Source organism: Acanthopagrus latus, chromosome 16 (genome assembly GCF_904848185.1).
Source record: "Acanthopagrus latus isolate v.2019 chromosome 16, fAcaLat1.1, whole genome shotgun sequence".
In the NCBI taxonomy this organism is placed as follows: Eukaryota; Metazoa; Chordata; class Actinopteri; order Spariformes; family Sparidae; genus Acanthopagrus; species Acanthopagrus latus.
This window is the reverse complement of record NC_051054.1, coordinates 1,560,177-1,585,107: the sequence shown is the minus strand read 5'-3', so window position 1 is coordinate 1,585,107 and position 24,931 is coordinate 1,560,177. Positions and strand designations below refer to the sequence as shown.

Sequence of the window (24,931 nt, the reverse complement as noted above, 5' to 3'; positions counted from 1 at the left end):
ACCTGTAAATGAATAAGAACGGTCACATTAAAGAAACAAGCGACTGAGGGATACCAAATAAAACAGCAGCACACAGTCTGCAAAACAACTAGTGTAAGTTAAGTTATTAAAAATATGTAGTGGAGTGGCAATTATTGCAGAAAATGGAAGAATATTTACAGGTACACTCACGTAAGAGTTGAGACTAAAATCTAAAATGGCAACAACATTTTTTAAGTCAGTGCTCGACGCTCAAAATGGAACCTTTCAGACAGTTTTTATGAATCAAATTGAGAAATTTCTAACTTAATCAGGAACATCTGATGTCGATCTGAACTGTTTATAGTTGCCCCACACATACACACACACACACACACACACACATACACTGACAGTGGCTCAAATCAGATAGTAGTGTGCAAATCAGTATAGAAACAGCCGGCGGCACTACATGGGCGTCATGAATGCACGGTATTGTTAGAATATATTCAAACTGTCTTTTGATAATCAGAGAGGAGAGCGAAGGGAGAGCCACAAGGTACAAAATGGAAGGTGTTAAGTCGCCGTCCTGACCAATTAGAGAGCAGCCCGAACTGCTGTAGGCATGACAACACTTTGAAGAGCAGAGCAGTGTGGGAAATCAAAGCCACCTTGCTACCTTGCCTCTCGTCTCAGTGTCAGTCTTGAATAACAGTTTTGTCTGTTGTTGTCTTCTTTCTTCTCGTCTTCCTCCACACGGGCCTCCCTCTGCTTTCTCCCTCTTTCCCTTCATCCCACTTACTTTCTTTCTGATCTTTTCCCCGATTGCCCTCCTCCTCCTCCTCCTCCTCCTCCGCCTCCTCCTCCTTCTCTTCCTCTTCTTCTTCTTCTCTGATATGTTCTGCTTTCTCATCATCCTCTCTCTGTTTCTGTTCTCCCTCGTGTCTTTTCTCAAATCCCTCTTCTTTCATTCCTTTTTCATTTCTATTTTTCCTTTTCTGCTCATCAATTTTCATCATCACAACCTGCTCTTGTCTCTCCTCCATCATCTCATTTGGCTTCTTTTCCTGTTCTCCTTTCACTCAATTTCCTCTTTAAACTATTTCTCGTTTTCTTCCCTTTTACTTCCTCATTCCTTCTCTACTGTTCTCTGTCCAATTTTTTGTCCTTATTTTTTACCCCATTTTCTCTCACTCTTTCTCTTTGTTTACATCTTGCTAATCTCATCCTTTCATCCTCCTATGTTTTGCCCATCTTCCTGTTTGTTCCTTCCTTCCCTCTCTCACAATCTTATTTCCTGCCTCTCTTTATCCCTCACTCTCTTCCTTCGCCTCTGTTCCTGTTGTCTCATCTCATCCCTCTTTTAATTCTCTTATCTCCCTTTACAGCCGAAATCTTCCAAGCCCCCCAAACCTCTGTACCCGCCCACCCGAAGAACCTGGGAGAGCAACTACTTTGGCGTTCCCCTGCAGAGCCTGGTGACCGCGGATCGACCCATCCCTCTCTTCATCGAGAAATGTGTCGAATACATCGAGCGTACAGGTGAGTCGTGCCGTTTCATCAGTTTCTCTCTCTCTCTCTGTTTCATATCCCACTCTCCTCTGTTGCTTCTGCTCCTTTATCCTCCCTCTCTTCTCTCTGCCTGTGCGTTCAGGTGCAGCCAAGTTTCTCTGGTGTTTTGTAACTCTTGCATGGTAGAGCTGGTTTGTTGTTACATGCAAAAGCATTGTGGTTATTCACTGTGAAGATGCCTGTCATGTCTTTCCAAATGACTAAGTGAACAGGAAAGTGAGTGTTGGATGGATGGATGGATGGATGGATGGGGGGAAGCCCATGAATCTAAATTCCAAGACGGTCCACCGCTCGGCTTTGATGTCACCTTTCAAACATGTTTTGTCTGGTCTGTCATCCAGCCTGCCAGGCTGCCACTCAATACTAGTCAATTTCAATTCAATGAGTGTTATTGGCACAGCATCTGATGTGTTGCCAAAGAACCGCTGGAGTGATTTCAAAATAAGATGCTGAAAGATTACTGAGATCAAAGAAGTGATTGAGGAGCGGCAGCAGAGAGATTAACACAGGTACACAAAGTGCCTTCATTTCCAAACCAATCACGAGAAGTGCAAGAAGTTGTCACTATTAGTTAAGATGAGGATTATTTTCCTGATAAGTGGTTTAGTTGCATTTAACGAGCTGTAACCAGAAAATGTTTGCTCTAAAAATTAGTGAAATAATTAATGGATTAGCAAAATAGTTGGCAGCTAATTTTCTTTTGAGGGATTATTGAGTAATCGTTGCTGCTTGACTCAACAACTCTTTTTAAAACTGTTGAATTTGCCATCTGTATAAGTCAGTCGTTATCAGAAGAGCAGACTGATTCTGGATAAGTTTACTTTTGAAATAAGACATGCCTTAACTGTTGACGCAGACACCAGTGCATGCTGGGAATGTGTCTGGCTTCCTGCCCAGCTGTTGCATGGCGGCCTCCCCCCGAAATCTGAGAGATTCCTGAGTGAGGTCACAGATCAGTCTGATAGATATTTATACACCATGTGTGGTGGATGCTTAAGAGTCTTTCTTAAAGGACTGCAGTGGGATTTAAACCCACAACCCAGCCTGTTTCAATGTCTTACTCTCCACATTTAAGCACACAGGCCATAAACCTTTCCCCTCTGCCTCTTAAAAGACCCAAGCAGCATCAACCAAACTGCTACTTTCTCCCTCTGACCAGAGAAATGAATTTTTTAAACATATTTAATATTTTACTAGCTTGTTGCATAATGTATTTACTTATGGTTCAGTGCTCTTTTTCCATGTTTTAATGCCTTTGAATAAGCTCTAAGAAGCAAAAGTGTCTCTTGGTGAAAGAGCTCAAAGTAAATTCCCTCCAGTCAGATTCTTTAAAATATCTGACGTCATGTTTCCTGTGCAGTGTTTGTGTGTTCAGGGGGGGATAGTGTTACTGCAGGCACTGAGGCATTTTCACTGTGTGCTCAATTCTGGATCAGTTGTAGTATTTGTGGAAGTTGGAGAAAGGCTCTTTAAGGAAGTTACGGTAGACATTTGTAATCGTAGGAACCCTTCAGCTGTCGACAGGAAGGTCCCTTTAACACCAGACTGGAAACACATGTCTTATCACCTTATTCTCTTCGCCCTGGAAGCCATATGTGCAGCAAATGTATAGCAGGTCCATTAAATGGAGGTATTTCCTGTGTTCCTCACAGTGTTTGGTTCTGTTCTGAAGGTAGTGTCTGAGCTCTTTCTCATTATGGAGGCTGTTAATTCCTGTCCTGAAAATCCCTTCCGAATATGTTTTGATATTCAGCTGGATCTCCATGAGCCCGTCGGTGGCTGCCAACTAACTTCAGGATTAATCCCGGCGCTGTATGAGTGTGGATTCTGGTGCGTGTGTGTGTGGACGCCTGCCAGCTGACAGCAGTGTATTGGAGATTTCATGGGTAGTGCCGTGAAACCCTCTAAGTCCAGACGGTCTGTTGGGTAGATTTAATAGCTTTTCCCTTCCCTTCTTCTTGTGGAATATCATTTCTCTCCAGACGCACTGAGAACTTTGTCCATTTTTTTAAAGACTGCTGTTGTGTAAGGTGCTTCATATCCAGACAATTTAAGAGCTTTTGCAACTTGATGAGACCTTTCAGGTGGTTTCTTTCTTTGGGAGCCCAGGGAGGGTTTTAATCTGCCTGTCGAACATATTTGAGTTTGTAGCTCAGAGGGTGGGGTTGTCCTGTGGATGTAGAGAGGTGTAAGAGATTGTTTGTGTTGGTGTGATTGCTCAGTGGAAGGTAGACCCTCCTTCAGAAAGAGAAACTGTCTGCTAAAATAAGATACTGACTCTCTATCTGATCTCTGACCTCTGAGCAGGGTGGGAGGAGAGAGTGTCCCAGCAGGAATCATTAAAACGTCACTATGATGTTGTGTTATTGTTGTTTTTCCATCAGACACTTGTCACAATAATTGGGGGTGAAAGTCAAAGTGTGAACGCACTCCTTCTCTTTATGTTGGCCCATTTAATGTGTCTCTTTCTCTGGAAAAATACTCCCAGAAAAGTATTTGTTTTATATTTCTGCTCTGTGGCTCAGAGTGTCACCTACAGACACTCAACACTTAATGAGTTTAAGGCAAATGATGCCATAATACAGCCCATAATGGCTGAAATGTGTTAGTGGAAATTAAAAAATTCATTAAAATAAACACCAATATGGAAAGTTAGGAGTTGTTGCCCAATTTTGGATGAATGGTAGGACGAGTCTAGCAATTTAAAGACGTCACCTTGAGGTTTGGGGACTTGTGATCATTTCCTTCCTGTTTGAGACTAAAGGCAGACAGTTACTAGATAAATCTGTATAACATGGTAACTGATGGTTATTTTTATTGTTTCGCTTGATTCTAAGATGCTTTTCAAAGCAGACTCTGAAGATTTTTGCATCAATACGATGACAGAACATGATTGAGTGTTTGCAACCTACATCTGGGTCATTTTGGTTGTATTGACACACTGGGAAACATTAACAGGACCAGTAACACTGGAAACACTTTATACATCATAGCAATTCAGTACTTGTGTGATACAACAAATTTGATGGCTGTTTTCACCCGTAGTTATTGTCTGCAACCGTGAAGAAAACAGTGAGCCCAGTCAATCAGCCAAGAAATCAGGAGGCGCTGTCGCCCGACTCTAAGAAAGATGTCATATTTGTGATGTTTGTCACATTCAGGAAGCGTCCTCTGTTCCAGCTGCTACATGAAAGCCTTATTTTTCATAGATTGCAGTGAAATAGTGAAAAATGAATCAAAGGTGACACTTTGAAATGATTTGTTTTCACACTCCAAAACCAAAGACATCCAATGTGCCATCTTTCAAGACAAATATTCACATTTTAGCAGTTTAAACTACTGATTTATGTGGCAAACCTCTTACGGAAATCATTCCTGATTAGTCTTTTGCTGATAGATGGCTGGATTAATCAGCTCCACAAAAAAATTATTCAATAGGTGAAGCCACAATAATAATGAAGTGTAGTTCCAGCCCTCATACGGTCACTGCTTTTTATTTGTTTGGTTGCAGCGAGGAGCCAGACGGCTGGTTGGTTTAGTTCAACCACATGTAATAAACTGCCAGCCGAGAGGCACAGAGGCAGAGAGGTGATGATAGCTGTTTGTGGTGCCGTCGGTTTCAGACCAGAAAGTGTGAGAGGAGAAACTGTGAATTTATGAGTGTGAGACAAAAGTGTGTGTGTGTGTGACGGAGCGTGGCTGTAAATGTGACTGAAGGTGTGAAGACGTGAAGCTGTGATTCCGCGTGTGACCTTTATTTGGTGGGTTTGTGTAAGTGATAAGACTGAGCCGCGTGCTGTGTACGTCAGCTCCTCCTATACCCCAAAGATTTGATGCAGAAACACAACTTTCTCTGTGGGTTTCATGGTGACAACACAATGTGACTTTTTCCAGGAATCGGCTAATTAAGTGCACGTCTCTGTCAAGAGTTTTGTGTAAAATGTGCACAGTCAAAGAAACTCTGAGATAAAATGCCTGCATTAAATTAGGATGATGCTTGTTCTGCGCTCGCTGTCTCTCCGTTTCCCGTTCGGAGGGATCTGCTTGTTATCATTTTTAGAGCGTTCCAGCCGCCGCACTCTAATTATAATATAACTAACAGGCTTCCCAAGGGCACTGGAAACCCTCAAAGGTTTGTACATTTTAAGAAAAAAATTAACCAAAGCCTTCAAGGTTTCTGAAGACAATGGCCAAGAAAGCACTGTTTTGAATTAAAACCGAGCGCTAAATCTGTCAACACGCCTCCAGATGAACACCCAGGGATGTTGTAACTCGGAGTTACTGGCTTTACACGACAAATGTAAGCTTAGACACTCGAAACGTGTGATTCTCTTACCCCAGAAACCGACAACAAAGAAACGCTGAATTTTATTTCAAAAAGGCAGAAAAACAAAGTCCTTGAATTTGTCGGCCAAGGTGATTCCAACGTGATAAGTACGTCCTTATGTAGAAAATCCCCTGTGATGTGATTCACATCACCCACTCAGTGTTTCAAGATGTTTTCAGTTCTGTAGATTACAGCTTTATACGAGTGTAACACATAATTTTCTAAGTAAATCTCTGTGTTCTTCTTCTCTTGTGACAGCTCACTTTCTTCTTCTTCTTCTTCTTCTTCTTCTTCTTCTTCTTCTTCTTCTTCAGCTGCCAGATGAGCTTTTAGGATCTTTTTATCCACCGACCATCCACGTGTGCTTTTGTTCCTCTTAGTATAGTTATCGATTGTGATGAGACATTACGGACGACTGAAGTGTCTTGTTTGGTCCACATCCCAAAGATATTTTGTTTGAAAAGCTGGAAACCAAAACCGGTTGATTATAAAAATAGTTGACAACTAATCAATGAAGTGATGCTGCCTGGTTGAGGGAATAGAAGGTGCAGGCGAGAATGAAAGTGCTTCTACAAGTCTAGGATTATAAAATGTCCCCTTTGTGCGAGTTAATTGAACTGAGGAAAGACTGGTGGAGTTGAGAAAGAAAATATCTCCGGACGACTGTGGCGGCGTTAGAGGTTAACGATTTCTTTCATTGTCAAGCTACACCAGCTGTCAGACGCTTCTTCAGAGGAGGGATGGAGTCAGGTGTGAAAACAAGGTGGATGATGTGAGTAGCCTTTTATAGAGAACATAAATCATAACTGGACTTGTCTGTCTGTGTGTGTGTGTGTTGTCTCACATGTGCACACTCATACACATCATCTGAGAGGAAGTGTAAATATACACGTAGCTGCGGATGTGTAAATGAAATGTTTTCACTGTATGATTGTATCTTGAGGAGAGTAAGTCTGTTGGTCTCTGAAGCACTCGGTGTGCCTCTGCCTCAGGTATGTCTTTGTGTGTGGCCTTTACAGCACACTGATAAGTCCTGAACTTACATTTCTCCAAAATGCAGCAGTCAGGGGATCACGCTTTTAGACGGCCACAGTTTTACCCAACTGTACAAGGTCGAGCACAAATCTGCACTCTGTATTTTCTGCATTAAGCTCGCAGTGTTATCCGGAACGACACACAGAGAGGTCAACGGCAGGGGGAACTTCAATTTCTACTAGAATCCGACATTAAGGAGGCGAAGGGGTCAGAGCCGCAGAGAACTGATAATACTCCGGAGAGAGAAGTGCTGCAGAAGAGAAGTGACAGCTAAGAAGAGCTGAGGAAGAAGGTGAAAGGGTTTTTTTGTTAAAGAGAGATGAGTAAGTGGAGACATGAGGTACTTCGCTAAAGTTCCCTGCCCACGCACTCAGCAACCTCTCGCTCCATGAAAAGTGAACTCTCAGGTATTCAGACAGCAGGAGTTGCTTTTGAAAAATGACTTCTTTACTGATGGAAACGCAGTGTGTTAGTCGTCCTAGGGGAGCGGCTCCGTCAAAGTTAAAGGAGACATCCCTGTTAATAAAAAATCACATTGTCCAATCGTCCTAGAGGGAGACGCAGGGACGTCCTGCTGGAAAAACTCTGATGTGACTCTGAAATGCTCACAGACGAGGTCATTATTTACAATTTTATTCACGTTACGTTTAGTGATGTTCACCAACTTCTTTCCTCACTAACTGACAAAAAATTGGATGTTTAACCAGATGTGAGAGCGACAGGTTATCAGATTACTGAGTTAAAGATTATATCTTTAAATAGACATACACTATGACATCATTTCAGTAGTGGTGTCAAGGCGACTGAAAACACAGACTGTCTTTTACTTTTTTGGTAGTGAAATGATAAATCATAAAGATGGGCCCAACATTTAAACCTCTCATTTGAATCCTGAAACTATTTTATTAATATACAGCGCAGTGGAGTGAATAATTAACTCTGAGTGCTCGCTGATGCTGGTGCTGATGCAAATTCTTCATATTTTATGTCCCGACCATGTTGCCTTTTTAGACGCGGTGCAAGAACTCAGTGCTTACAAGTATATTTGTGTTTTCAAGTAAAAAATATGTCATTACACTTTATATAAGACACCCAGAAAGTCTCATTTCAGTGACATAAACAAGACAATTTTTTTCCACTTGTTAAAAGACAAAAACAACTTGTACTGTTTGTTTGTTACTTAATTTTGAAGTGGTATTTTTTTCCAGAGAGTGTGGAAGCAGTGCCCAAATCTGTCAACTTGCCTCCCGAGAGAAATTAATCAAAACCTTCAAGGTTTCTGAAAGAGAATGAAAAGCTTTGAACCTCATGGGGTGTTTTCAGCTGAGAGTTACTAACTTGATGTGACAAATTTAAGCTTAAACACCCAAAACATTTTACTGTCCTTCCACAGAAAACGACAGATGTAAGACTACATTTGATTTTATGTAAAAAGACTTTGTCCTTGACTTTTTCGGTCAAGGTGATTCCACCGTGATATCTCCGTCCTTCTGGAGACATTTCCTGTTAAAACACTGATATTCCTTTTATTTTTGGCATTAAAATGATAAAATATAAAGACAGCTGCAACATTTAAACCGCTCATTTGCATCCTAAAACCTTTTTTTTTTATTAATATACAGCACAGGAATAATTAATTCTGAGTGCTCGCGGATGCAAATTCTTCATATTTTATATGCCGGCCGTGTTGCCTTTTTAGCAGCACGGCAACCGCATCATTGCACAAGCCAGGATTTTAAAGATGTACTTTTCTTCAAGAAATCAGACGTCATCAGTCAGAAAGCAGTCATCCTGATGCTTCATCTGTCTTGACGGCAAAATGCTTAAAGAACAGGTGAGAAGTGAATGTACAGCGGTGGGAGTGAGGCGCTGGCTCACTTGTTTTCTGCCTCTTTGTTCACCCAAATTTGCTGACATCTTGGTATTTTAAAATGGCTAAAGCACACACGCCCCGGGCTGCAGTCTGCACCAGTTCAGGCTGCATATATTTTAATCTAGTTTAAGTGCTGCTTAAATTGCACATTTGTTCTAACGTGCATTGAGTGAAATATCTTCTAAATGTAACTATCCAGTCCCTCGCAGCCCCGAAAACGTGATTTGTGGTCACCCCTGGGCCTGACGCTGGAACACAAAAGGCACAATAGGGTTTATTTTTGTCAGGTGTCCTTACAAAACTTCCCTCTGAACATCAGCGTGGCTTTTGAGAATAAAACACATTTGACGAACGTGGAGAAGAAGCAGAGTCTTTCAGATGACGAGCAGACGGATGCGACTGCGTGAGCGAGGCCACGCAGCTCCCCGCTGCCGAACTCGATTAGAGAAGTTTTATTAAATGTTTCCTGCTCCCCAGAGACATGAAATGGTATTTGGCACGAAGGCTGGAGAGAGAGAGGCAGAGCAATGATTAAATAGCTTTTTGATGTTGATGCATTTGGAAGTCCCATTGGTTATCTTCCCCAGCACTTAGTATAATGTGAGGAGGAGGGATGGATGGAGGGGGGAGAGGCGGTTCTGTTCTGTTCTGCTTTTCAAAAGAACTTCCTTCGGCTATTTGACTGTATAAAACGCATCTTAAACGAAGTTTGCTCTTGGAAGAATTGCACTTTCCATCATTTGTTTGAATGCGACTTTCAGTCAGTTTATGTGATTCATCATTGGAGTTTCAAATTTTCCATCGTCTCGTGTTGTGCCATCATTTTTTGGCAATCATGATTATGATTATTATGATTCTTATCAGGAAGTAAAGCTTTGGCCCGATCCAAAACACCATTTAACCTTACTCTCCATTTTGCACATTGATGCCTTGTCCCGATTCTTGTTAGGACCGAGGGGTAGGGTGAAGTGTTGGGTCCTTTTCTTATTAACAAGCATGAAACAAATGACTAGATTGCTGAGGTCATGGGTGCTAATTAGCTAGCTGGCTAACGTGACGTTGTTATGGCTGATTTATGCACGACAGTCCTGCATTTGGACGTATGCAGACTGGCAGAGTCAGAGCATGAGTCAACAACGATCTGCTGCCCAGCCCTGCTTTTAAATAACGTAACTCCTTTGGGTGAGCAGTCAGTATTATAATAGACATCTCTATCAGCCTGAATATCTAATTTCTGGTGTCAGTGACATTGTCTTGCACTTGTAAGTTTCTTCGGTCTGTTGTAACGATGCCAGATTTTGCAAGTGCCCATCTGGCGTCTCTCTGGAGAAGCGATGCAGGGAAACCCCAGCAGACCGGCTTCTAACTTCCACTCTGAGCTCTGCTGGAGAATTATTCAGCAGCCATGTCAACCGGGCCTCATACAAAGCTGATTATTGGCTATTTTCAGCCCGCTTTGAAGTCAGATCACCACTCCTGACTTTGTAGCGCAATAGAGGGATTTTCTCTGGAGTGAAATAGGTTTTATAACAATAATTCATAGGTTTTAGAGTACATCGTTTGAGTGTTCGCTTGAAGAGCCTCGTCGTCATTCAGTGGAGGAAGAGTTTGGATGGAGAGCGTTGGGATATAAGAGGCTACAAAAGCACAACTGACAGGAGATGAGACGTAATCTTAACACAGTGTTCTTCTGCTCGTCCCTGTCAATCATCCTCTTCTCTTTATTATTATATCTCTGCCTCCAGCTCTCTGAGCTCCAGCACAAATCAGCTAAAGTGAGAGTTCAAGTTGGAAATTGATTGGCGGTTGGCGTGTTCCCATTCCCTACACTCATTGTGTGTGTGTTGTGATGTAATCATGTGTTGATTTCTTGCTGGCAGCTGGTCTGACGTCATGTCCAATGGAAACACACTGACTGGGCTTCCTGTTCAATGGTCAGAGCAGCCAGAGCTCCCAGCGGCCTGTTGGGTCGGGCCTGACCGTCTGACCCGTGGCCTTCTGGTGTTTCTGCCTGTCTGGGATGAAAACATCTCACTTAATTCACACTTCATGTGGAAGCTTTTCCAACAGCTAACAATCCACGGCTACGCGTGAGTCACGACAACACGAACCAGACTGAGGTGCAGAAAACATGTTGGTTTTATATATAACGACTGCAAACAAATGATGGTTAAATAACCTGCAGACGTGTTGAAACCAAGACAACAGGCACTTTCTGCAGTATCAACACATTAGAAGGAAAATGAAAAAACTGTGCTATCCTGATCGTTTCACCTCAACACACTTCACCAGTAACATTGGTTGAAGCCGAAGACGATCAGCGTTTCCCGAAGCCCAGCACGACATCTTCAAATGACCCAAAAACATTCAGTCCACCATCATAGAGAAGGAAAGAAACCAGAAAATATTCACATTGAAGATGCTGCAACCAGAGAATTTTAGGTATCAATTATCAAAATAGTTGACTAATAACTAATATATCATTGGAGCTTTAAGTTACACCAAGACATATCAGACACTTTATTACAGCTGCTTTTCAGTTTTCCTCCACTGTACCAGGAAATCTCTGCGCACAAAATCTTGCCCTTTCTCCGATTACTTCCGGGTCATTGGTGAATTTCATTTTCTCACATGACTGCGTCCAGAGAGACTCTGGAGGTTTGTGATATTTCAGCCCAGCAGGTGTACAGCTCCGTTTACATGACAGCAGTCTGCACTGATTAACTGATTAACTGATTAACTTCCTGCTCAGGATTAGTCCGTCTGATCAGCCCGCTTCTCTAAACTTTGACCCTTCTTTTACGGTGGTGATGTTGGATCTGAGTCAGAGCCGTGTTTCCTTGTACCTCTGAGTGTGTGAGTCACCAACTGGTGTTTGATTTTTACCAGTTGAAGAGACGAACTGGAAGTTTTAACCACATGTGATAAACCACCAGCTGAGAGGCAGAGAGGTGATGGGAGCTGTTTGTGTTGCATGTGGTTTTTGGGCAGATTGTGTGTGTGTGTGTGTGTGTGTGTGTGTGTGTGTGTGTTAGAGAGAGAGACCAAAACATGTATGAATGTATGTATGACCTGATGTATTTGTGGTATCAGTCTGGGTTGTTGCTGGTGGTTACAAAAGATGTTTGTGCTTAGACACATACTGTGTGTGTGTGTGTGCGTGTGTGTGCGCCCACTTGTGTGATCTTAACAATCTAATTTTAGATACTCAAGTGTTTCAGTCCAGTTTTCCCTAAAAAAAATTCAAGCACACAGTTTTAAATTAATATTTGTTGTCATTTTAAACACACACACACACACACACACACACACACACACACACACACACACACACACACACACACACACACACACACACACACACTCTGCATTACATCCTGCTCCCTTGCCCGTACTCTTAATCTCTTCCCTGTGGATTTCCTGGTCACCAACTCAGAGACACTAAGAGATAAGAAAATGTGTGTGTGTGTGTGTGTGCGTGTGTGTGTGTGTGTGTGTGTGTGTGTGTGTGTGTGTGTGTGTGTGTGTGTGTGTGTGGGGCTGAATATTTGAACAGCCACTCCTCCATTACCCTCCTGCCCATCCCTCTCTCCCTCTCTCTCTCTCTCTCTCTCCCTCTCTCGTCCTGGTGAATAGGTGAAGCAGGACTCTAACCTCTTTCATCCAGGCGCTCTCCCTCCCTCTGGGCAAACTTTGCTCTTTCTGCCTTCCTCGCTCGCCCTCTTTATTTCTTCTCTTGTGTTTGTTCTCTCTGTGTGCTGATCATCCCCAGAGAGAGAGAGACAGAGAGACAGAGACAGAGACAGAGAGAGACACAGAGACAGACAGACAGAGTGGCCTCGGTGCATCCTTCTTTGTACTTTAGTTAATTGAAAGTAATCGCCTGTATTTGGCTTCAGAAGTATCCATCATGACCTTCTCTCTCTCTCTGCGTGTACATCCACAATATGTCCGCTAAGACCTTCATGCTACGTTTGTGTTTTCTCACCCAGACATGCAGCTTTCTAAAAGTGGTTTTCAGACTGGTGCTGGTCCAGTGCTTTGATGAGAAGCACAGAGGAGCCAATTTAACAGAGCAACAGAACAAGTTGCTGCAGGAGCGTCCCGGGTTGGTTTTCTGTGCTTGCTTGACTTGTCTTGGTTTGAGCAGGGCTACCTGTGCGAAGGTGTGTCTTTAACCGAAGACTGTCATCATGATTAATGGTCAACAAAGCGGATTTAAATATTCTTCCTTCCTGCAGTAGGATCAACAAATAGCTACTAACAGAGCTCCACTAATGTGGTAATCAACACATTTCATGTGCTCTAATTTCTACACATTAAAAATCTGTTGATACTGAGTTATTTTAAACCTTTTGGTATGAAGCTGCAGAGCCAGGAAATATTTTCAGTAGCAGCAACTTCACACGACTCCTGAAACAGTTGAAAGCGAACATGACTAAACTGTAAAGTACAGAAGATATCTGAACGTACAAACATGGACACATCAAACCACAGAGATTGAGTTAGAAGCAAAGCAGAGCCAGGACAAATCCCCACAGGTGTGAAAAGTTCCCGTGTCACCTGAGTCCTGATTGATGGTGGCTATGAGGCACAATGAAGTCCATGTTTTATACTCAGTGAGTTGTCTGACAGCAAAAATAGAAATGGAAATATGTGCAAATCAAAATGTTTTGGCTGTGGCTCCCTAATGAAGACTTTCTCTTTCTCTGTGTTATTGGACTGTTAAACGACTTTCTCAGTGTTTTGTAACTGCAGAATTATGATGTGTATATTTACAGTCGAGAACATCAGCTGACGTGTATCAACAAGCACAATAATGGCCTGTTTTGGCCTGAGCAGTGTTTAAACAACGATATCAGCAGTGGGCAGAATGAAGGTTTTAAACAAGTGAAACAGAGAGTACAGCTTGTGTCTGTCCGGACAGATGCTTTGTCTTCTTCTGCTGCAAACTAAATCTACCTACAAACACAAGCAGAGTAACCTAAACCTCAGTCCACCTCTCACTGTCTTTGTTTGCTGACTGAACGCAGAAGAAGAGGAAGAGGATATTTCCCCTTTTAGTCTCTCTCTCTGTTTCCTTCCTTCTTCATATTGCCTAAAGTGAGAGGGCCAGTGCAGGATTAGATTAAGGCAATTGGTTACGGCCCCTAGCGTGTGTGTGCAGCAGAGTATTAGGGGGACAGACGAGGCCAGCTTGATTCAGGCCCGGGGCGACGTCAGGCTCTGGATGGGTCGTTGTGTGTGTTCGTGTCTTGGGGCCAGGCTGTGCAGGGAGAAAGAGGAAACAGAGTGAGAGGGAGGCTAGTGCCATGCCACCTAGCTCTGAGGCAGTCATCTGGTCTAATGGGGCTTGTGTGTGACGGGGAGAGTGTGTCCTGTGGCTGTATCTGAGCAGTCCAGCACTCCATTAGTTTGGCTTGAAAAGCCCTTATACTGCCCTTCTCTCTCTCTCTCTCTCTTTTTTTTTTTTATCCCTCCCATGTTCTCTGCGATGATGCCGCCAGCGAACATGTGAGCGCTCTGAAAACAAACCAGCCGGCGATCGGAGAAAGTGACCACGTTCACTCGGACCTCATTGTGTGCAGCGTGAGGATAATGTGTGCGGTGGAGCGAAAGACGAATCACAGCGTCCCGTTATTTTCTTTTTTCAGTCGGACACCTTGGGTTACATCATTGGCCATTCATCACAGACGAGGGTTTAGATCCCCCAGAGGACACAAAACAAATATATTTTCTCACTTGGCTCTGGTGCTATCTTGCAAATAGTCGTGTTGTTATGTGACCAGGTTTTGAGATTTCTATCTACGCACCAGTGCATTTGAAATGAATTTGTGGCACGGACAGCATGACGACAGAGTCTGGGTCGCTCTGAATAATCCCCAGAACACACTGTTTTTGTAAGAGCTACTTGGAGCTGAAGTAATCGTCTGTATGAAAGCCGTTCACAGTGTGTCCCGTCGTTTATGGGTTGAGTAAACCAACACAGTAAAAGCAAAAAAATGGTGGATAATATTCTCATCCAGCTGGGTCAGACAACAGCGCAGGTACAAAGACAAACGAAGGTCCAGCTGGAACTTTGAAGAAATAAAAAACATTCACTGGGATCCTGAAGATACAACCTGTTATTAAATGTTAGTGTTACTTTGCAGGACTGTGAATCACAAGTGTCATCATAATACAATATGATATTGATCCTTGATGATGGGAAAACTGTTGAGATTCATAGACGCAAATCATGTTTCGCTAGTCACCACTTTTAAAGCATATGGCATTTTACGTAGCATAAATTAGCGGTGGTTAGCGGACACTTTCCCTACCTGTGATGTAATAGATTGTATATGGTATTTATAATTTTAAGTGACTGCGTTTCGTGATAGAACATTGTGGTTGAATATCAGCTTGCACTTATCGATTTTCCAGCAGAACATAGTTGAACTGAATCCTCACCAGGAGGGTTTATCTTTCACGTATAGATTCATGTATTCAGTAAGAATTTATATAACTGATGTTTGTCAATGGGGAACCTTTTTGACAAGTTCAGTCCTGTCAGTTGGGTCTGTTTCGGAAAAAGGTCCAAAAGTTTGAGGACTGAACACTTTGACAGCCGGATCTGCAGTCAAATTCATCCTTTTCTGACATGCAGCTGAAATTGAAACATTAAAATAAACTCAGACAGCCTCAAACTCGACACTTCCTCCGTCTCTCTCGTTGTTAACAAGGAAACTGTAAGAAAAAAAATAATAAAATGTCCCGGCTCACTGGGTAATGTCATCGCCGTCTCAGCCAATCAGGAGTGAAATGTCACCTTGTTTTTCGGCTGTAACTGCACTTCTCGCCGATCAGTGTCATTCACAATGCTTTGAACGATCGTTTCCCCCAAGTTTGGCCCAAATGGGATCAGCGGTGGGTGTGATTCTGTCTGCTGAACACGTCTTTATTTTTAGCCGTTTTAAGCTTCGCTGTGAGTTTCTGCTCGTTCCCTGATTCTCCTCGCTTGTTCCCCCACTGAGTTGAATGTTTTCTAGCTTTTGTTGCGTCTGCTTTTTGGGTTTTTTTTTACGTCTTGTGTGTGAACGGTTGGAAACAAACAATGCGCATGGCTTATGAATACAGCTGGCAATGTTTCCTTTTTAATTGGATTGTGATTACGGCCTTACGTAACCGCAGAAACATCCATTATTGACGGCTTTTTAGACATCGTGATGGACTGAAAATCAGCTCCAAATGAGACGGGGAAAAAATGCAGATTTAGAAACGGTCATAAACTCCATTAAAGGTGGTTAGAGTGTTAAAAACAAAAAAAGGAAGGGTGGAATAGTCCTTTAACAGCTGGACATTAGCTGCAAATGGAGAAGTGTTGAGAGGATTTGAAGTCCTGCTGTTACAGACAAGTCACTCTGTCGCCTCTCTGAGAGCCGCTGACCTCACCGAGCACCTTGCTGCAGGCTTAATACACACACACACACACACACACACACACACAGATTTGTGATGATGCGGTAGCTTTGATGAAGGTCTCTGGAGGGCGTTTAGTCGGCCATGTTGTACAACACAAGGTGCTGACTCTCTCTGCCCCTCTCCTCTCCTCGCTGCCCTCTGTAATCCTTTCTTTTAATCTTCCCTTCTTCCTTTTCGTCTTTCTTCTTTCCCCTACTCCCTCTTTCCTCTCTCGCCTCTGTCCTCCCTCCAGCATCTCATCTCTCTCCTGTTATCCTCTCACTCTCCTCTCTTTGGCTTCACTCTCCATCCTCTCCATCTCATCATTATCTCCTCTCTCTTCGTCCTCTTCTCCCCCGTGCTGTCTCTTAGCCTTACCAAAAATAAATGCTTTGAGTGTGTGTGTACGTGTGTGTGTGTGATGGTGAGTTCAGATAAGTCACTGAAAACTGCGGTGTGTGTCTTCAGTAGTGTGTGTGTGTTTGTGTGTGTTTAACAGAGTTTGACAGCTGACTCACGACTCACAACCCACAGCTGTAGTAGATGTTTGTGCTCGTGGTCAAACTGTGGGGTTTTTTGCTGCCCTCCTCTCCAGTGCATCGAAGTTTAAAGGGATATTTCACCACACAGCCTTCATGCAAAAAAGACTTATTGATTTTCTTTGTCTTAAATTACAGTAAACGGCATAATTTTGAGGTTTGTGACTCGTGGTTGAACAGAAGACGTCTGCAGTTGTTACTAATCCCTCACTGTTTTCTTCTGCTCCACAAATCCAAAAACAACTTCATCTACATCTCACTTGATCAATAAGTTATGACATTAACGATTAGCTCCAGTCTTGAGAGTTAGATGCTGCTCAAACATTAAAGCATGAGTCATAATAATGTCAAGAAATGCTGCGTCATAGTAAATATATCATTAGGTGTGCTGCATTCACTCAGATTTATTGCAGTGAGTTGTTTTATTTGCTCCTTCATTTCTTAAGATCACATCTTACAAAAGACCGATTTGCATATAGAAATGATAACGATTCAAAACAGCCAATACAACAAAAAACTTTGAGAACATTTCATAGTAAATACAATCTTGTTTCATTGCAGAAAATACTGGTTGTTTCTACGATGAGTCTTCTTTTTTATGAACCGTCTCAGAGCCAAAAAGTGACATCTTCAAATTCCTTCTTCTTTCCACAAACAGTCCAAAACTCTTAAAACGCTTCACTTACTGTCATTAATGACAAAGAATAGCTGCACATCCTCACATTTAAGAAGCTGGAACCTCACAATGTTTGACAATTTTGCCTGAAAATTCACTGAGACAATTAATCAACTTGTTTAACGTCTCCATTATAGACCAAGTTTCGTCCTGTGGTTGTTGCTACTCCAAAGTTGGTGAATGAATGATATTCAACTTTGCTGTCATAAACTAGTTGTTAGTTTGTTTTGCTGCTGAACAGACAAAGAAAAGCGTGCTGGGTTGAAGTGGAGGATGATAGCTGGTGCTTTGTCTCTGCAGAGTTTGTGTCCAGATCTGATTTATTAGGCCTCATTATCATTCATCTCATCGAGCTGCAGGTCGAGAAGTAATGAAAAAACAGGACGACACAAAAAGTGGACTAACCGTGTGTGTGTGTGTGTGTGTGTGTGTGTGTGTGTGTGTGTGTGTGTGTGTGTGTGTGTGTGTGTGTGTGTGTGTGTGTGTGTTTGTGTGTGTGTGTGTGTGAGAGTAAATAGAGCGTTAGCTAGGTAGCTGCAGCTTGATGACTCTATTTATAATGCCGGCCCATCTGTCTCTGTTACATTAGAAATTAGTGTGTGTGACTGTGTGGGTGTGTTGTCGGCTGCTCCTGTCGCTTCCCTGAAAGCTGGACATCTGTCCGACTGTCAACACACACACACACACACACACACAGTGGGGAGGTCAGTTTGTGTTTTCAGACTGTGATCCTTCACAGCTGTAATTATTAAAAGTTTTGCGGGTTTCGCTGTCTTGGTTTGACATCAGCTGAGTGTTTTTACCAGCGTCAGCCAAAATGCGTCTGACATTTCTCACCAGCATGTTGTTTATTTGAATAAAACCACATGTGAGGGTTTTTTCAGTGTCTGAAACTTTAGTATGAAACCAACAGGACGTGAATTGCATACGATCACCAGGGAAATATCTTTGTTTACACCCTCACAGACACTTTTATTTACTATTTGCATTAATATATGTGAATATTGACATAGATTAACTGACAATATTCTGCTCCTACCTAAGATAAATATGTTTTGCTCTCACCTTTGCTTTTCTTCATCCGCTGTGTTTCGTTTTCTGTTTTGGCAACACAAACGTTTTTACGCGTCATACCAATAAAGTTTATTGAAGCAGAACGTGGTGGCACGTACCAGGAGACTCTCCTCCTCTCCCCTCCCTCCTCCTCCCTCCTCCTCCTCTCTCCCCTCATCTCCTCCTCTCCCTCCTCCTTCTCCCTCCTCCTCCTCTCTCCCCTCATCTCCTCCTCTCCCTCCTCCTTCTCTCTCCTCCTCCTCCTCTCCCCTCCCTCCTCCTCCTCTCCCTCCTCCTCCTCTCTCCTCTCTCTCTCCTCCTCTCTCCCCTCATCTCCTCCTCTCTCTCCTCCTTCTCCCTCCTCCTCCCTCCTCTCTCTCTCCTCCTCTCTCCCCTCGTCTCCTCCTCTCTCCCCTCGTCTCCTCCTCTCTCCTCCTCTCTCCTCTCTCTCTCCTCCTCTCTCCCCTCGTCTCCTCCTCTCTCCTCCTCTCTCCTCTCTCTCTCCTCCTCTCTCCTCCTCTCTCCCCTCGTCTTCTCCTTTCTCCTCCTCTCTCCTCCCCTCTCCTCCTACATGGAACACATTCAGCTCAGATTCAGGTTGACAGGATGTAAATGAGACATTTACAGAAGAAAGATCTTACGAACATCGTGCTTCTTATCAGCCTCGCAGCGATCGGCCTTCGGCTCCTCGCGTCTCATCTCTTCTTTCTTTCTTTCTTTCTTTTGTGTTTTTTCTGCAGAAACATTCGTGCTGCTCGATTTTAAATATTGATGTAAATTTCCTCACTCAAGCTGTGTTTCACATCATCAAACAGGTCCAGTGAGAAAACATCTCCGTAGGTTTTGTTCTTTTAAATATCAGTTTGAAAGTTTCATCAGGTGACATTTGATTCAGTTTCTGGTTTTACCTTTACGTTACATTTGCTTGTTTAATTTAGTCCAGTTAGTCCAAGTATGACATTTTCATATTATTTCTCCTCTGGTTTTGTTTCTCTGTGTCTTGTGAAGATGCACCAGTCCAACTATTTCATTCTGCAGTGCCACATCAAACCAAAGTATTAAGTTTTGATAAAGTCAATACTTGTTGTTTTCAGTCAGCTCGTGCAGACATTGCTTATATTTGAGATGTGTAGGGGACATTCTGGTGATTTATGATATCACTTGCATAAAGGAGGAGTCAAAACAGATGTTCTGACTTTTAATCTCCTGACTGGATCAAGTGTTAGAAATATTAGATGCTATTAGTGATGTAAAAAAATACCAGACAGTCATCAGAGCTCCAGCCTTCGTTCACCAAAAAACAATTTTAACCATCCAAAAATCAAAATGTTGCTTCTTTACTTGGTCACAGTATTTGTCTGCAGTTGATGTGAATTTAACATCTTTCTAAAAAGTTCTAACACGTCATATTTTTCTGATGTCTCATCCTGAGTAGTTTTTATGACCAGCGCTGTGGTGGGAGAGATAACTATGACAGCATGAAAGGACAATAGTCATAGTTTCATCCCCGAGACGTCCCATGAAGATTTCTATTCATCCCAAACACATTTTCTTCTGTCTAGACCTTCCCTGCCAGGTACAACTTCCAGTTTTTACTGCAGACTTCCTGTTACACTTCTGTCGTCTCAAAGCCGAGAGAAACATGATTACTTGACTGGGGCTGTTTTCTCAGACTTGACAAGGCTCCTCCAGAGAAACGCAAGACATTATACATCTGTTCTCACATCCTGATCTTGATGTGATGTCCTGAGGGCTGCTTGATATTTCATTGGTGGTCTTAAAGTCGGAGCGTTTCGAGGAGGCTGATATTCCTCTGAAATTACTGCTCACTTCCCTCTGCGGCCCGGCGTGTCATGTTTCAGGTTTCTGTTTGGTTTTTTATCGTGACGGTTTGACTGCAGAGAAACTGCTGTCAGCCTCCGAGAGCAGAGAACCAGACGCGCCGTCTTTTCTTTACTGCAGACGTTCACCGCAGCCGTACATTTGATGAAATTGTGATTTAACTCCCGACTGTAAAGATCTCAGACTGCAGCTGTGGGCCCGCTGTCTGCTCAGAGTGTGTGTGTGAGTATGGATCTCGTTACACAAGGTGCCCAGATATTAAATCATACACACACACACACACACACACACACACACACACACACACCCTCCTTGCAGCCTTTGTATTGATTTATATTGACCCACGGTTGTGTGGAGGGTCGGTCATTAAATTAACACACCAGTGGAGAAACTGATGACTCCACCAGACCACAACTCTGAGGGTGTGTGTGTGTGTGTGTGTGTGTGTGTGTGTGTGTGTGTGTGTGTGTGTGTGTGTGTGTGTGTGTGTGTGTGTGTGTGTGTGTGTGTGTGTGTGTGTGAGAGAGAGAGAGAGAGAAATTGAGAGCGAGAGAGAGAAAAAGACAAAGAAAGTGCTCACCTTAGGTCATTACTTCCATACACATAAAGCTGCACTCTTTCTTTAACACACACACACACACACACACACACACACACACTCTCTCTCTCTCTGGAGTCGAGTATCGGCAGCAGAATGACTTCCAGACCTGAGAGCTCAGCTCATTTCTCAGCCTGAGGTTTGTGGGAAAAAGCAGCGTTCGTTCTCCTCTAGAGAGAAAGAAAAAGCGCCTTTACCTGCACATTCATCTTCCTTGTAAGAGTCGCTGCATGTTTGCATGTCATGGACCGTTTTATAATGAGCGGGATGAGGCCTTAATGTTCTGGACATGGGGAACTGGAACATGTGGGCTGTAATCTACTGATACGAAGCAGCAGATCCTGTTTGCTGTCAGATTTGACGACGCTGCTGGGTGTGTGTGTTTCTGTGTGTTCAGGATAAACAAACTAACACACAGGTAAGAAACACACACATGTGCAGGTGGATAAAAACAGTCTTTACTATTGGGTCGGTGTCAGATTTCCTGCAACCCTGGGGCCTCGTCACAGAAAAATTCCCTCAGTGCTTGTCCTGTCTGAAGTTTCAATTCCAAATAGGAAAAATCCCGTCTTTCCTGTTTCCTTAACTCGTATCTGTGTCCTGTCACATCTCAGACCTCTTATGTCACCTTAAAAAATCCCAGCCACAGTTTTAACTTGAGTTGTCTTGAGAGTTTACTGTGAAAATGATTATAGATGACATCAGATAATAACTGTGCAGGCAGCTTTAGAAGTGTTGCTCGGTGGGCTAATAAAATTATGGTTTTGTAAGCAGCATTCACTCGATAAACTCGCAAGCTGAGATCTCAGTGAGTGAACGATGTGCGTACTATTCTGAGGGATCCTTAAATAGACACAAGCTCAAATCAGTTGCAATGGAAAATGCTGGTTCTAGTCAAGGAAGCTACGGATAATAGGATGTTAGCTTTTGTAGGTTCCTGGGTTCTGGTTGAACGACATGCACCAGAGCTTCTCCAACAGGCTGACATCGGTTTTAGCTGCTTCTACATTAACCTCATCACAGTGTAACCACTGAGTGGTTTTAATGTGTAAAACTTGTGGAGTTACCCTTTAAAAGTCCCAGTTTTTTTTTGTTTTTTTGTTTCTCTAAACAAACAAGAGGAATAATTTTGGCATCCACATTTGGAGCCCCCAGTGAGTATTCGTGGCGGCAGAATGGCGTGTGTGGGATTGAATCAAAATAAAGCCCAGCGTGTTTGACTCACTGATGTGTTTTTAATAGTTTGTGGACAACAATGGAGCTCCACAGCTCAGAGGAATGACATGTTTCAGGCTTTGTTTTTGTGCAATCCGACAAGGACACGGTACAATGGCAGGTCGAGCATGTGAAGCCGTGAAGAGAACAGTCGACATGATAATTCTTAGACCTGGTTAATAATGGCTTCCTGTTCCTGCGTGGAGGTAGACAGCCTGCCGTACACACAGAGACCGTGTTTACGTGTTGAGCTACATTATCTTAAATCTGGTTATCTCCGTGTCATGTGAGCACTTTAAAGTCATTCTCTCAATGGGAATAACACGTTTGACACTTGCAGGTTGTGCCTATTTATAAAGACAAGTAAACACCTCGTTGTGAGTCACTATCAAACAGCTGAGGTCAGAGGTCACCCTGCACGGTGATGATAAACAGCGGTACAGACCTGCTCTCAGCTTCCAGTCTCTTTGAGTGAATCCCTGAACAGCAGCAGAGACTGTTTTCAGAGCGTTTGGATCTTTTCCTCGGGGCGACAACACTGTTTGCAGTTTTCACAACAGTCCCTCTCTGTGTGTGTTGAACAGTGTAGGAGTTATTTATCTTCTGTGCATCTTTGTTCCATTATTGAACACATAAACTCTCCATTGGAAACTTTGAATGTGTTCGAGAGAAATCACACGAGATGTTTGTTACTAAAGAAAAAATTGACTGTTGATTTTGGTCACAGTTATGCAGTTTAATTATCACTGTACACATTGTAAAGTTTATAGAACTTTTAACTGCAGGTAGAGAATAAAACAGGCCTCAAACTGAGCAGTCAGAAGATTCGGTGGGTCACTACGAGAAAGAAGATTTTAAAGTCATTGTGTTCAGCTCTCAGGGGTTTTGTATCCTCTTGCAGAATCTCTTTAGTTTCTCTCGTCCTGTTTGTTCTACCAAACATTGTTTCAAGACTCCTGTTGAGTTACTGCTGCTGAAAACACGACGTTTCCTGTGATGCTGCTTTGTAATAACAGCTTTGAAATGGCTAAATAACGGACTGAATTAGCGGAGTGCCTTTGTGACATGCGTGTCATCACTTTCAGACACACCTTCGAGCAGGTAGCCCGGTTGTGGTGGAAATGCAAAATCCTGCATCAAACTCGAGCAGAGCCAGACCAGCGGATGTGATGGAAAATCGGCATGTGTGTCCCCGCCTGGCAAAATAAGAGTTAAAAATAGCCAATGATTGACTTGCACTCATTGAACTGGCTTCCTGTCTCCGCCCACGGCAGATGGTTGTCACGACAATAAACTAACGGCTGCGAGTGGCCAATGGGAGGAGAGAGAGACAGGTAGAGAGAGAAACAGTTCGGAGATAAGGAAGAGATGGACAGATAGAGAGAGAGAGTGATGAGTGATGAGAGGAAGTAAGTGTGTGTGTGTGTGTGTGTGTGTGTGTGTGTGTGTGTGTGTACATCAGGATATTGGATCACATCACAGCAGGATGAATCTTATCAGATCTCTACATGCAAACATGAGCTGCACTGTTAACTTCCTTCCCCTCAGGTTTATGTGTGTGTGTGTGTGTGTGTGTGTGGTGTGTGTATGTGTGTGTGTGTGGTGTGTGTATGTGTGTGGTCTGTTACATCCTGTTGACAATCAGATGTCCTCCCGAGGACACGGAGATGTTCGGGGTGGTGACCTTTTGCGGACGGGTCAGTTTAAAGTCGCAGGTGAATGAGCGATGCTGCGTTCAGGTTCATGTGGAAGAATCTTAAAAATGAGCCACCTGTATGACGTCACTGCTCATCGACTACAAAGGAAATCATGACGAAATAATTGCCTACACACAGAAATAGTTTGTTTCCTGATGGTTATCAGCTGATTTTATAGGTCAACGTATGCCAGGTGAATGTTTTTATAATCAAAAGAACATTACTTCCTTAATGTGATGTATTTCCCACTGAATCGGGTCAGCGAGGGGTCGGTCTGAAACTTTAAACAATGGGCTGCTGGTTGTGAAGAGAAAGGCGTTCTGATGTGATGAAACAGGTCGAAATCTGAATTCGTCATGAGCGAATCAGTCGGACTTTGATGTCACATCGCTGGAAACAAGCTGTTTATGAGAAGCAGGAACTTGGCAAGAAGTTCAAGTGTCCATTCATGAATTTTGACAATAACTAACTAAGATTTTTTCATCTATTGCTTCAGAATAGTATGTTAAATTAGATTAGATCACACTTTATTGCGAGGCTCATACAAGCTAACTGTCACCACACAAAGAAAAACACTTTCAGGGAGAACAGAAAAACAGAAACAGGAAATGTGTCTTTGGTCTCGCTCAGGAAAACAAGCTTCAAGACAAAAACAAAAGAAAAAAACATAATTTAAACCCTCCAGGAGCATAAAACGAGTGTGTCCACCCAGATAGCATGTTTCCATCACTGCAGAATAGAACTGGAGCTGATAAATATCTGTGACTACTGCCGGGTCGTTTAATTGGGAATAAATGATGATTGTTCCCTTGACGTTTGAAGACAAAAGCCAGATGTGAGTGAGTGTTTGGGTTTTTTGTCAAGTGTGAAAGCTGTCAAAGAACACTGCTGCTAATGTTTTGGTAACAGGCTTCTTTACAGTCTTTACTGCATGTTGCATCTGCATGATGCACGAAGATAAAGCCCGTCCCAATCAAGAGACAGGAAAGATTTGGTTCTACAGATACACTTTCTGATAATTCAGAGTTAACGTCTTAATATTTAATGTTAGTGTTGAAAAGAAAATACTTTATTTATTCCTTGGTGAAGAGTCACAGAGGGAAAAA

General features: G+C 42.9%; 1 protein-coding gene across 2 annotated transcripts in view; it reads left to right on the top strand.

Moving 5' to 3' along the window:
- The window catches only part of arhgap5 (Rho GTPase activating protein 5), a 54,826-nt gene that overhangs the window by 11,186 nt on the left and 18,709 nt on the right, over positions 1–24,931 (top strand). For both annotated transcript variants that reach the window (XM_037071211.1, XM_037071209.1), the window contains exon 3: positions 1,347–1,500. In XM_037071211.1, coding sequence (XP_036927106.1) covers positions 1,347–1,500 — 154 coding nt within the window. The remainder of the gene's footprint in view (positions 1–1,346; positions 1,501–24,931) is intronic.